The sequence below is a fragment of the Podarcis erhardii genome (assembly GCF_964252035.2).
Source record: "Podarcis erhardii genome assembly, chromosome: 8".
NCBI classification, from domain to species: domain Eukaryota; kingdom Metazoa; phylum Chordata; class Lepidosauria; order Squamata; family Lacertidae; genus Podarcis; species Podarcis erhardii.
Window position 1 is genome coordinate 78,000,692 of NC_138499.1, and position 14,569 is coordinate 78,015,260.

The 14,569-nt window shown below is 43.6% G+C and overlaps 1 protein-coding gene across 1 annotated transcript in view; it reads left to right on the plus strand.

Moving 5' to 3' along the window:
• Positions 1-14,569, plus strand: part of MYO10 (myosin X) — a 189,841-nt gene that overhangs the window by 46,636 nt on the left and 128,636 nt on the right. The window contains exon 2 of the mRNA XM_081872960.1: positions 1,996-2,094. Coding sequence (XP_081729086.1) covers positions 1,996-2,094 — 99 coding nt within the window. The remainder of the gene's footprint in view (positions 1-1,995; positions 2,095-14,569) is intronic.

Here is a 14,569-nt window from a genome sequence, read left to right on the forward strand (position 1 = left end):
CCATGTGGGACTCGAACCCATGACTGATATGAAGACTGTCTTGCCAGAGTGGTGCATGCTCTAGTTATCTCCCGCTTGGACTACTGCAATATGCTCTATGTGGGGCTACCTTTGAAGGTGACTCGGAAACTGCAATTAATCCAGAATGCGGCAGCTATACTGATGACTGGCCGCCGAGACCACATAACACCGGTCCTGAAAGATCTTCATTGGCTCCCAGTACGTTTTCAAGCAAAATTTAAAGTGTTGGTGCTGACCTTTAAAGCCCTAAATTGCCTCGGGCCTGTACAGTGGTACCTCGGGTTACATACGCTTCAGGTTACAGACTCCGCTAACCCAGAAATAGTACCACGGGTTAAAAACTTTGCTTCAGGATGAGAACAGAAATCTTGCTCCAGCGGCATGGCGGCAGCAGGAGGCCCCATTAGCTAAAGTGGTGCTTCAGGTTAAGAACAATTTCAGGTTAAGAATGGACCTCCGGAACGAATTAAGTACTTAACCCGAGGTACCACTGTATACCTGAAGGAGCATCTCCCCCCCAATTGTTCAGCCCGGACACTGAGGTCCAGCTGCGAGGGCCTTCTTGGTAGTGGCACCTGCCCTGTGGAACGCCCTCCCATCAGATGTCAAGGCAATAAGCAACTATTTTACTTTTAAAAGACAACTGAAGGCGGCCCTGTTTAGGAAAGTTTTTAATGTCTGACGCTGTATTGTTTTAAATATTCGGTTGGAAGCCACCCAGAGTGGCTGGGGAGAGCCAGCCAGATGGGCGGGGTATAAATAATAAATAATAATAATTATTATTATTATAAGAGTCTCGTGCTCTGATGACTGAGCTACCCCAGCTGCATTCAAGAGATTATACACCAGCTCCGTACGAACTACGTGGAAGGTGCTCGTGGCTGTTTGAAGTTAGCAAATTGCAAACTTTCCAGCAGGCTTGTTGATTTTGCTCTCCGTGCAGAGACATAACAAAGTATATAACCCAACATTGTCCCCATTGTATGCAGGCCACAACAGGCACAAAGTGTGCACTAAGCCGAAGGGCACTCATATCTTTAAATGTATACTAAAAGAGAAATGACGTCCGCCTTTCAATTACTGTTTCTATTACTGTTAAGATAAGAAATGTTTAAAAGAACTGGTTATAAATTGCTGCTTGACTTTCTGACGTGTCGCTACCAGTTGGATGAAGAAAAAGGGAGAAGGGAAAGGGAACTTTAATGGTGCAATCCTTGAGCACGTTTTCAAGATTCCTGCTGCAAACACGAGAGCTGAAAGCTTGTTCTCATCCTTAAAAGCTTTTCCACATATATATCAGTTTTTGGATTCTGCGAAGTTCAGTGCATGCACCGTCATGCAGCGTATTAAAAACATTCTGCCTATGGCCAGCCCTGTACTTGTACAGTATATATTTATATAATTTCAATCCAAGTCCTTTGAGTAAGAAGAGATGTTCTGAAACTACCTCCCTTGGCGTACAAATGAAAGCTTGTCTTGCTGCTCTCCCACCCCACCTGCTCAAAAATTTTTCTTTACATTTTCTTAGGGGGGGGGCGGTGAGGAGGATGCTGGAATGTTTGTTCTCAAGCCATGAAAAAATTAAAGTTTTCTTTCTTGATGCACCTCAGCGAAGCAGGAGACTTGTTTTTGTGAAGGCTTGCCAGATTTTAAGAGTTTGGAGAGAGCCCATGCGTTGTGCCATAAATTTGAACGTCACTTGCAATTTTGCATATGTGACTCGGTGAATTGGATTCAGCTGTTCTTACGGCTGCCGATACCCTTTTTCAGATCCTTTTCGGATTGTAACTTGAGTGAAAACAGCCATCTGTTCACTGGGGGGTGATCTCCATCTTTCTCGCGAGTCGCACGACTGGACCTGACTCTGCCCGCGTGGGCTGCTTGCGGGAAATAGAAAAAGAAAAGTCATGGTGTTTGCTTTATATTTGGGTGTACAAACGGCTAATTCCTGTGTTTTTGTGTTTCTCATTCTAGGGAGCACGGGTTTGGTTGCGAGAAAATGGCCAGCATTATCCAAGTACTGTAATTTCCTGTGCGGAGGGAATTGTTGTGTTCAGGACGGATTATGGCCAGGTAAATATATCTATTCTAAAGACTTTTTATTTATTTTTTAAAATATATATATCAAGGAAAGCTCAGGGTGCTAGCAACTCCCCCCCTCTAAATGCTGAAGTGTTCTCATACATAGTTTATTCCACGCTTTTCAACCAATCTTTTGTCTCTAGACTTGGTGCATTTTTCCTCTCCTCCCCCCTCCCCCGAATTTATTTTACCACCACCTGTAATGATTTAGCTCCCCATCATGACAAAGGTGTGCTTTGCTGTAAAGGTATTTAGCCAGGAGGTCAATTTGGGGGCAAAAATCCCCATACTTGTGTGCTGTGGAGAATAATAAACCCTGCTAGGGCACTGCGAGAAAGGAAGACTTCTGTGAGCCCCGGAGAATTTCAGAGGAGCCTACCTGCTATGCCTCTGCATGAGCTACTGCTCTGCTTTTTGCTTCCATCCTCTCAACCTTCATGGGGTGTGTGCAATACTTCCTTCTGACCTGCATTTAAGGAAGGCTGCTACATCCACCCATCCATCTCTGTATGGATCACTGCTTTAGGATAATCTTCTGCTGGTCTGAACCCCAGGGGCAGGCACCTCGGAAGGCGTACGTTTGGGAATGTTCAGAGTAGCAAGAGCGGATATATTATTTATTAATATCCTTCCTAACTTGCACTAGCAAGTTCCTTTATGTAGCAGAGTTACATTCCCTTTTTTACATGCACAGCAGATAGCTAGTTGCAGGCTCGTGTGAGCCTCTCACTATTATACAATTTAATCTGTCTCAGATTGAATTGTACGTTCCTGGTAAATTCCCTTGAATCCCTCTTGAATAAAGACGCCACAATCTTATTCAACATCAATAAAAGAAGTTTACTCACATCAGTTCACAGTTGGATTCCTGAAGGCAGACTTAGTTACAAATATGTACATGTGGGTCTACCCCGTATGGAGGAACAATTCCAGTATTTCTGCTAGCTGAGAGCTAGCAGTGCAGTCCTAGCTAAAAGCTGGTCAAATGAAGAAGGAAGTCAAAAAGAAGGAAGGGTGCTACGTGACTCGTCCTTTTGTTACCTGGGCAGGTAAGGTCACGCCCACCTTCGATCGTATGCAAAAGGAAGGATGCTCCAGCCAGGAGGAACAGGAAGTTTTGACTGGCTGGACCAAACATTCCCTCGCATGTCTTCTCTAGCGTTACAAGGAATGTTGTACTTCACTGCTTCTCATGGATCACATCCCGCAATATGGTTCCTACACATAGCCTCTGAAAGTACATCTCTTTGGGGGTGAAATAGCCATGTTCAAATACATAAAAGGATGTCACATAGAGGAGGGAGAAAGGTTGTTTTCTGCTGCTCCAGAGAAGCAGACACGGAGCAATGGCTCCAAACTACAAGAAAGAAGATTCCATCTAAACATTAGGAAGAACTTCCTGACAGTAAGAGCTGTTCGACAGTGGAATTTGCTGCCAAGGAGTGTGGTGGAGTCTCCTTCTTTGGAGGTCTTTAAGCAGAGGCTTGACAACCATATGTCAGGAGTGCTCTGATGGCGTTTCCTGCTTGGCAGGGGGTTGGACTCGATGGCCCTTGTGGTCTCTTCCAACTCTCTGATTCTATGATTCTATGAAAGACAAATCTACTTCTAACTGATTCTGAAAAAGTCTTCTTAAACTGTGGGAGCCCAGCTGTGGCTCAATAACCCACTTGTCTTTGCTGCCTGCCTGGCAGAATCTGTAAGGCCATAATGCATACCTATTGGGCGGTTTGCTGGAAGGGTTACAGCTTGCACAGTCTTGTTTTACAGAACTCACCGACTCCAATTTCTTTGCACTGTCCCTCCATTGCTCACTTCCGTGAAAATATATATACAGTCATACCTCGGGTTACAGCCGCTTCAGTTTGCGTTTTTTTCAGGTTGTGGACCACCGAAACCCGGAAGTACCGGAACGGGTTACTTCCGGGTTTTGGCGGCCGTGCATGTGCAGAAGCACTAAATCGCGCTATGCGCAGAAGAACAACAACAAGAAGAGTTTGGATTTGATATCCCACTTTATCACTATCCTAAGGAGTCTCAAAGCGGCTAACATTCTCCTTTCCCTTCCTCCACCACAACAAACACTCTGTGAGGTGAGTGGGGCTGAGAGACTTCAGAGAAGTATGACTAGCCCTAGGTCACCCAGCAGCTGCATGTGGAGGAGCGGAGACGCGAACCCGGTTCCCCAGATTACGAGTCCACCGCTCTTAACCACTACACCACACTGGCTCTCGTGGTGAGAAGCGCCAGATTGCAACCCGTACGTGCACAGACGCGGGTTGCGAACGTGCATCCTGCACGGATCATGTTCGCAACCCGAGCGTCCACTGTATATTAATCGAAAGTTGCTTTAAAAGGCTCTATAAAGCATGCAAAATACCTTATCCTTTTGCAAACGATTCAAGGTTTTTTGTTTAGCAACAGAATTCAGATGGGGAGAAGCATGGGACACACTCTCACAAAAAGACGAATGCACACAGCCCTGTCGCATTAATTGCATCCTGCACGTTTAACAAAGAAATGGATGCAAAACCTATTCCGTGTTGCAGAGTTCATTTCTAGACATAGTAAATTCAGGCTTGCTTCTCAGGTTGCTTCTGAAAGGCACCTGGGGCGCCCTGAGGAACGTTAGCTCTTGTCGGGAAATTTATTTTATTTATTTGAGGTACTTGCCATTGCGATCTGCCCTTTGCTCAAGCTTCCCAGAGTGGCACACATTAAACCTTAAATTTGTGCTCAGCAGTAAAAATGCGAAACAAAATAAATCAAACAATACCACAAAATCCGATAGCAGTTGCTGTTAAAAAAAGGCAGTGGAAAACAGAATGAAATATCGCCATTCACTTCATCCCTCCCCAGAGATGCAGGATTTGTTACTCCTGAGCTGTGATGACTTAACTTTGGAAAAGAATATGTGTATTTCTGGTCTTTTTGTTGTTATTTATATATGTCACCTGTTGGTGCATTTATAAAGAGTAGCTTTTGCAAAAATAGGCATATGGGGCTTTGCCCACAAGGGGGTTAAGCATGTGTGTGTAAATAATGTTCTGTTTTACAATTTAAAATACTCATTTAAACATCCTTAAAATATCAATGACTTCCCTTCTTCTCCTTTCATGGTTTCATTTTGCATATCGTCAATCTCTGCATATTTTACATAAACTAAACCATTCAGTATTCCATTATTACATCCATCCAAACTTATTTACACTGTCGAATTTATCTTAATACTGCACACAATCCCCCTTCCAATATACAATAAACATTTTCCAATCTTCCCTAAACATATGTTCTTCTTGTTCTCTTATTCTGTATGTTAAGTCTGTGAGTTGTGCATATTCTGTCAACTTAAGTTGCCATTCCTCTTTGGTTAAATGTTGATAGTGGCACATAGAAGCCAACAGGGGGAAGGGGAAGTGAGATAGATAGCTCAGTTGGTAAAGCATGAGATTTCAGGGTCTTAATTTCAGGGTCGTGGAGCCCACGTTGGGCAGCAGATTCTTGCAGTGCAGGGGGTTGGACCTACGGGACCGCCTCTCCTGGTATACCCCATGGAGGACCTTAAGGTCCACAAATGACAACACCTTGGAGGTCCCAAGTCGGAAGGTGGTTAGATTGGTCTCAACTAGGGCCAGGGCCTTTTCAGTACTGGCCCCGACTTGGTGGAATGCTCTGTCACAAGAGACTAGGGCCCTGCAGGACTTGACATCTTTCCGCAGGGCCTGCAAGTCAGAGCTGTTCCGTCTGGCCTTTGGTTTGGACTCAGTCTGACCCTCATGTTTCCCTCCCCTTATGGTTTTGATCTATGGGCTACTATTAAAATGAGGCTGCATTTTAAATTATATTTTAACCTGTGTTTTAAATTGGTTTATTTATTTATTTATTTTATTTTTTATTGGAATTTTACTGGTGTTAGCTGCCCTGAGCCCGGCTCTGGCTGGGGAGGGTGGGGATAAAAATATATTATTATTATTATTATTATTATTATTATTATTATTATTATTAAATGACCCTTTGGGGGGTCCCTTCCAACTCTACAGTTCTAGGATTCTAGGAACGAAGGAAGGGAGAAATACCAGTAACAGAATGGAAGTCTAGGAGAGGCAAAGGTAATCAGGAATGAACATGAGCAGTTACACATATTTAAGTTTTATTGTTACTGCTTTCCGAGCTTTCCCGACTGTCTGAGATAAATGCCTGTACAATTCTGACATGGTACGATGATGTATCTTTTTCTATATAATAATTTTTATTTGGTTTTACAAATATAAAATTATAACAATACAGTCATACACTTCCACATTTACAGATTCTTTTGAATCTCTAGACTTCTCCCCTCCCCTCCATGGGTCCTATTATTAAACTTTTTCTACTGCATCTTTCCAATAAGCTATGTTTTATATAACTCCATTGTCTCCATACTACTTGCTACATTACAAGTGTTATTGTAACCCTGCTAATGTTTTCATCTGCTTACAGCAAGGTAAATTATAAATTTCCCCCATTCTTTGTTAAAGTTCTGGTCTTCTTGGTTCCTGAGCTTTCTGGTCAACTTTGCCATTTTGGCATATTCCAACAGTTTGATTTGCCATTCTTCTCTGGTAGGGACTTCATCTTCTTTCCATCTCTGGGCTAATAGCATCTGGGCAGCTGTCATCGCATATATAAAAAGTCTTTTCTGCTCCCTTAGAATATCTGCACCTACAATTCCCAATAAAAAAGCCCCTGGTGGTGGGGGTGGTTGTTGTTGTTTTTTACAAAAGTTAATTTAAACACTTTTTTCATCTCATTATATATCATTTCCCAGAATGCTTTTATTGCCCGTGGCACCTATCGTTAACCCTGGCGACTTTTGAAGGAGCACCCTATTCCAAAACTGTGACTAGGGGGTGGCAGGCCTCCTGAATCTGAGTTCTTGTGTACGGGGTCTGCTGGTGGCAGGCTCATGTGATGTGCTCTAGAAAGTTTGGAGCTCCAGCTGCACGAGTAATTGGCACTAGCTAGACATATTATATTTTGTGTACTCTCTGTTGGCTTCAAGCCTGATCACTGAGAAAAGTTTAAAGGTGTTTATGATAAAATGACTGCATTGAGAAGCTGATTAATGTGCCCTGGGAACGGGAGACTGGCGAGTTGCAGTTATTCTCACCGTGTAGGAGAATTTGAGCGTTGGCAGAGATGCTGTTTGTTTTTACCTGCATGCAGGGGGAAGAGGTTAAAGGCAGAATTCATCGTTATTTGGGCAAGAATTGCAAGATAGTTATGATACCGGCTAGGCTAGCCATGCCCCACTGTTGTACACATAACCCTTTTAAATGCCATCTATGTGGCGCTGTGGGTTAAACTACAGAGCCTAGGACTTGCCGATCAGAAGGTCAGCGGTTCGAATCCCTGCGACGGAGTAAGCTCCCGTTGCTCGGTCCCAGCTTCTGCCAACCTAGCAGTTCGAAAGCCCATCAAAGTACAAGTAGATAAATAGGTACTGCTCCGGCGGGAAGGTAAACGGCGTTTCCGTGCGCTGCTCTGGTTTGCCAGAAGTGGCTTAGTCATGCTGGCCACATGACCCGGAAGCTGTACGCCGGCTCCCTCAGCCAATAAAGCGAGATGAGCGCCGCAACCCCAGAGTCGTCCGTGACTGGACCTTATGCTCATCAAACACAGAGGATGAAAACGAACAACTATTTCAAAAGGTTTCCTGAACATAAGCCTCAGCAGCTTGGTGCTGTTTAAGAAAGGTTTTGATTTTTAGGTTTTTAATTTTATTTTGACATTTAACCTTCAGGAGGTAGCATCTCCAAGATCTGCCTTGTTCCTTGGGAAGTCAGAATGATCACCAGCATTGAAAGCTTGCTGTTCTTGGTTGTGGGGCAGTTTGGAAGGAAAGTGGAAACAAAATGCATGACCAGCTTCAGTTCATTCCCAACAATAATACACTTTGGCTTCTCTCCCTCTCTCCCTCTCTTACGTTGGTCTTCTAAATTTTATTGCAGCACACTTTAGCTTTCCCTGGCTTTTTTGTTTTGTTTTGCAAATTCAGCTTTTCTACAGTTGCAAGCTCCTGAGTCCGTTTCAGCTGTTTGTTCTTGGCAAGGAGATATTGTGGAGTGGGATGTTGAAAGCTTCAGCTGAGCTGATAACAGGACAGATGTTCTCTTTGCTGAGAACAGAACCATATCAGGGTCTTGATATTAACTTATCTGCCTTTCAGCAACGTAGCGGAATACATAACAGCCTTCAGTCTGTCGACAAGGTTAGTTTCCTACAAACAACTGCCTTTTGCTAGAGGCTTGATGAAATGGGCCTGGTGGGTTAGCATCCAATTCTAATCTTAATATTGTCAATTTTTACGGTAAATGTGTGAAAATGAACCAGGAGTGGAAGGCTCAGTTAGGCAGACCAGGGTTCAGATGGTTGGGTGAATCATGCCAGTCCAGCCTTCAATTTCATTGCTAGGGAGGTTTGCAACAGGAAGACTACTTGCTAAACACAAAAGTTTAATCAAACTAAGTACTGTACTGTTTTGGAAATGGGGTTCTCAGAATTTGCAAGGCAATTGTTGGAATGAGAATAAAATTGAGATTAGCATGGCATTTTGGAAGTGTTGATTCTGCAACTGGATTATCTAGCAAAAAAAGCAGCCAAATTTATTTTGTGAAAGTATGGGTTGAACTGACAATAACATGGGGCATCACAATTGCCTCGGTAGATGTGTATTTTGTTTCGTTATAATTCTACACTTGTAAAATCAAATCAAATAAAAAAAATATTGTTACTATTATTTATAAAAGGACTTCCAATTCCTCCTCCTCTCTACAAAGGAAGTTGCTGTAGTCATTTTTGTTGGGAGCCTACTTAGTGAATCAATTTTCCTGCATGAAAAAAATAATGTTTATGGCTTTACATTTTAAAAAAACAATGGCAGCCACACGCTCGGAGGGCCATTACGGATATATATACCTTATGAAATTACTGGTCTATATCTCGGTTACTGATATATACCTCACGGTATTTGTTTAAGTAAAGAAACAGAAACTTTTAAATTCTTATTTGCAGACCTGTTTGTTGTATTATGAAACCAGGAGAGTGTGGCTATCATTTTTAACTGACAGAATGAAGTTTTGGCCCATAATACTGTACAAGAAAAAACACCCCCGAATCCTCACTCTGGGGAATATGGCAGTGGCAGGCTATGCAGGATGAGCAGCCAGAATTATACTGGATTTTGTAATAAATGTGGTTTGCTTCAAAAATGAAGTCCTTTGAGAAATTTTAGTCTCCGGTCTTAAATCATTCTTCTGATAGTGGATATTATAGTTCTGTTTTGTAAAGCAGCGCTTCCATGGAAACCTGGGAAGTCCTTCAATAAGTCTTACTGGGTTCAGTGGGGTTTAGTGTGCATAGGGATGTGGGTGGCGCTGTGGTCTAAACCACTGAGCCTCTTGGGTTTGCCGATCAGAAGGTCGGTGGTTTGAATCCCCGCAACCGAGTGATCTCCCATTGCTCTATCCCAGCTCCTGCAAGTAGATAAATAGGTACCGCTGCAGCATTTCTGTGTGGCATTTCTGTGTGCTCTGGTTTCCGTCACAGTGTTCCGTTGCGCCAGAAGTGGTTTAGTCCTGCTGGCCACAGAAAGCTGTCTGCGGACAAACGCCGGCTCCCTCGGCCTGAAAGCAAGATGAGCGTCGCAACCCCAAAGTCGCCTTTGACTGGACTTAACTGTCCGGGGGTCCTTTACCCTTTTACCTTTTTTCGTGTTCATAGGACAGTAGCCTGAGGTTACCTTAAATACAACCTATTTGTGCTTCTAGAGAAGGCTCTCTCAATTTTGAGTCCCCAGATGTTATTGAACTGCAATTCCCATCTTCCCTGATCACAGACCATGCTGGCTAAGGATGAGGGTAGTCCATCAACCCAAGGCTGAGAATGGCTGACCTAGAGGTTTCAGCCTTGTCTGGAAATGGAACATAGAACCTTCTAAGAACATTCAAAGCAGATGTTCTATCCTGCCTTTCCCCAGAGAATACAATAGCTCTGTTCCTGGCACCCAGAGTTTGTTTGTATGCACGATGTCAAAGATAGCTTGCCTTCCTTTTCCTTTTTTTAGGTGTTTTGTTTTCAACAGCTACATAATGACATGGGATTTCTGAAATGGGTTTTCTCTTTCCGTCTCTCTGAAGGGGGTGGGGGTGGGGAATATACCCCCTTCGCTCTGAATATAACAAGATCTGACTCAAAAGAAAATAACTCTGGTATGGAATAACTCGCCGCAGTTTGGTTGGGGGTCTAGTCGATGACCACAACCTGATTAGCATCTGTAACATCAAACTGCAAGAATGCTTAAAATTATGTCTTCTAATGGACAGAAAGCAATGGTGGGATCGGACCCTTTCGAAGCCAGACCGTCTAAATGGAAGCAGCTGAGAGAGACATAATATCTCAGAAATGTACTCTTGTGTGTGAGGGAGAATGAGAGTGTTTGCATGAACATTTCCCCCCCACCCCCCAAACCACAGATGGTAAGTATCACTAGGAAAGAGCTTGTCATTCAAAAACCCTCCCCTGAATTCAGTTAACAAAGAAGTCATTCATAGCTGTGCATTGCAAAGTGGGGACATAGTCCCGGGATCTTCTGCCTTAAATAAGAGGCACCTGTAGATTCTCCCTTTCTCCACCTCAGCTTTCTTTCTCCTTGGGAATTGAACTTTAAATGTTTCCGCTCAGCCAGAGTGACATCTTATTAGCTTGAAATCGCTGCATATTCATATATCAGTTGGGGATTTGTGGGAGCGGGTGAGGGAGGGGGAAATAAAGTTAATTGTTCGGGAGAGCCCGGCCTCTTTTTTGCTTGTGAATTCGCTTTTGTCGGGGATGGTGCTCGCAAGCAGATGGTGGCAACAGGCACCCATGAGGCCAAGTCTTGTGTGAATTGCAAACCTTGAGGGAGACCCTTCGAGGCATGAGCATTTGGAGATATTTTGTTAAAAGTCATAGAGTTGTCTTCTTAAGATACTACTTTTTTTTTTTTTTGCTTTTTATTTTATTTTATTTTTTATTTCGACAAATTAATAATCATAAAATGAATAAAAATGGGCACCCCATCCACTTGACCATTCCATTGTAACTATCCAACCTCCCAAAATCTTGCGATGGTTTGACCCCTTTCCATTTTAACAGTACAGTGGTACCTCAGGTTAAGTACTTCATTCATTCCGGAGGTCCATACTTAACCTGAAACTGTTCTTAACCTGAGGCACCACGCTAGCAAATGGGGCCTCCTGCTGCTGCAGCCGCGCCGCTGGAGCCCAATTTCTGTTCTCATCCTGAAGCAAAGTTCTTAACCTGAAGCACTATTTCTGGGTTAGCGGAGTCTGTAACCTGGAGTGTATGTAACCTGAAGTGTATGTAACCTGAGGTACCACTGTACACATTCTACAAACACCCTCCATATTTCCTCAAAATCATTTCTCCTTCATATTCTTACCTTAACGGCACATGTTAATTTATCATTAATAGCTATATCCCATACCTATTTATACCATTCTTCTACTTTATCTTCTGCTTGCCCCTTCCACTTCCTGGCTATCATAATTTGTGCATCTGTCCATAAATTTTTGAGCAAGTCCTTCCTAGCCCGCGAACTTTCCACCCCATCGTAAATTGATAATAGTGCTACCTCTGGACTTTTGGTCAGCTTTAACCCAGTGATTTCTGTTATCTCCTAAAACACCCTTTGCCCCCCAAAATTGTGCACATTACAAAAGTAGATACTGCTTTTGAGGTTCACTTCTCGTTTTACTTATCTGGGCAGATCCGGTAGCCATGGAGCAGGGGGACTAGTCTGTGGTCTTTCAGAAGTTGCTGGGCTATAGCTTCCATCGTTCCTGATGGTTGGCCATGTTGCCTGGGGCTGAGGAGAGCTGGGAGTCCAACCACTGTTTCCCCTGTCCCAATGAAAGGCTATACAGCCCTCAAATTGTCAACCTAGACATACAAGGGAGAGCTGTGGAGGGAATAGCAGCTATTTGGGAAAGGGCCTAAAGTGGTTGGGAATTTGACACTATCTGCTCAGAATGCAACTTGCTTTGCCAGAGCACCAAACAGTGCTGTTAAATCAAGGTATTGCAGTTGTTCCTGTTTTGGTTTCCCTCATAACTGTGATGCTAATGTTTCTACCTCGTCTCATACCTAGCAAACACCTTTACTACTAAATTTCTCTTTTTTGAAGAAAGGTGGATTTCAGAGAGCTAAACCACTGAGCCTCATGGGCTTGCTGATAAGAAGGTTGGCGGTTCGAATCCCCGCAACGGAATGAGCTCCCATTGCTTTGTCCCAGTTCCTGCCAACCTAGCAGTTCAAAAGCACGCCAGTGCAAGCAAATAAATAGATACCACTGTGGCGGGAAGGTAAATGGCGTTTCCGTGCACTCTGGCACTCGTCTTGGTGTCCTGTTACACCAGAAGCGGTTTTGTCATGCTGGTCACATCATCATCATAATATAATACTTTATTATTTATACCCCACCCACCTGGACTGGCCCACCCCCAGCCACTCTGGGTGGCTTCCAACAGGATACTAAAAACACAATAAAACATCCAACATTAGAAACTTCCCTAAACAGGGCTGCTTTTAAATGTCCCGGAAAGCTGTCTCTGGACAAGTGCCGGTTCCCTTAGCCTGAAGCGAGATGAGAGCCACAACCCCATAGTCGCCTTTGACTCGACTTAACCGTCCAGGGGTCCTTTACCTTTACCAGCTACCCAATATCAACAGTTATATAGATAAAAGCCTGTGTTCAAATTTCCACTCAAATGGAGCCCACTGGTTGACCTTGGGAGTGTGATTGTGAAGATAAAATGAGAGAGGGCAATAAAAGGGGCAATGTTGAACCATGAGCCCCACACACTCTCAGCTCCTTGAAGGAAGCATGGGGTAAGAAGTAATTAATCAAATAAAAGTTGGCAAGTTATTCAGTGGGCCAGCTTGGCAAGATGAGTCTCGCTGTATTGTTTGGGCTGAAAGCTTAGATCAAGTGTGGAATAAATGCTAGAAGCTTTTAAGGGTTGTGTGTGTGGTTCAGTCCTCTAGTTTATCTTATTTACACCCCCAGGCAGGTTGTCCAAAGTCCAAAGTGTCAGGCACCATGGTGTGTGAGAGAAAACAGCAGATGTAAGCTGGGCATTGCTTGGAGAATCAAATCCATGTAACAATGGCCGAAAACATATGTTCTTCACAGTTAGTGAGACTGACCCAACTTTTTGTACCTTCTAGGCTTTGTTTCAGAATAGCTTTTGCAGGATATGAAAAGGCCTGTTCATCACTTCCCAACTTGTGAGGTCAAGACCTTGGAGGGGTCGTTGGGAAGGAAGAGGACAAAGGAAAGGGACTGGTCCTGTCGGGTTTTGTGGTTATTATTTTCCCCTTCGGTTTCTTTGAACTAAATCCAATTGCTTTCCCTAGCTTAGAAGTGTTGCATTGTGCTTATATTCCTTTGCCTTCTATTCTGTCCTTCTAGAGCATCACATAAAGAGCCGTTGGCCACATGTAGCATATTGCAAAAAAACACACACTTGTGTCAAGGATAGAGACTGCTCATTTCTGATCTTTATATACCACTACCAGAATCTAGTAGTAGCGATCAACCTTTTAAATGTGTGCAACTTGGGGCTCGCTTTTACTTACATTTATTCATTCAAAAGATATATATCCTGCCCTCCCAGTGTATTTGCATTTTTAAAATTTATCTTTTCTCTCCGGCCTTTAACCTTACCTTAAAATCCTAAACAAAAATGGAAATGACCCAACAGCAAAATAAAGGTTGGCAGTTGATTTGATAGCTTGGTTTTTTGTTTTGTTTTACAAATGCTCCTTTTATCTTACAAATCACACCTCCTCTTCAGGCGTTAAGCCCAAACTAATTTGCCTGAAAATTAGCAGCAGCAGGCCTGTGTCTTTAAGCATAGTCTTCTCCCCTATTCATATGTAAAACAGAGGCTGGGGTGCTATTTAAAGAGGGATGCAGGCAGTTGCTAGGGTTGGCTCCTCCACCTGGCACTCTCTCCATTTTTTGGCCAGGCACCAGAGAACACCTGGAGAAGGAACACCAATACTAAGGCCCAGTAGTCCTTACCTGCTCAGTCTTTGTCCCCCAAATTAGCACCCTGTTCTTGTTTTACAGGTGCATTGAAGCATCCTCATATATAAAGAAGCAGCAGTGACATCACTGTGCATAGTTCTGAGCCTTTGTTGTTTAGTTGTTTAGTCGTGTCCGACTCTTCAAGACCCCATGGACCAGAGCACGCCAGGCACTCCTGTCTTCCACTGCCTCCCGCAGTTTGGTGAAACTCATGCTGGTAGCTTCGCGAACACTATCCAACCATCTCGTCCTCTGTCGTCCCCTTCTCCTTGTGCCCTCCATCTTTCCCAACATCAGGGTCTTTTCCAGGGAGTCTTCTCTTCTCTTAAGGTG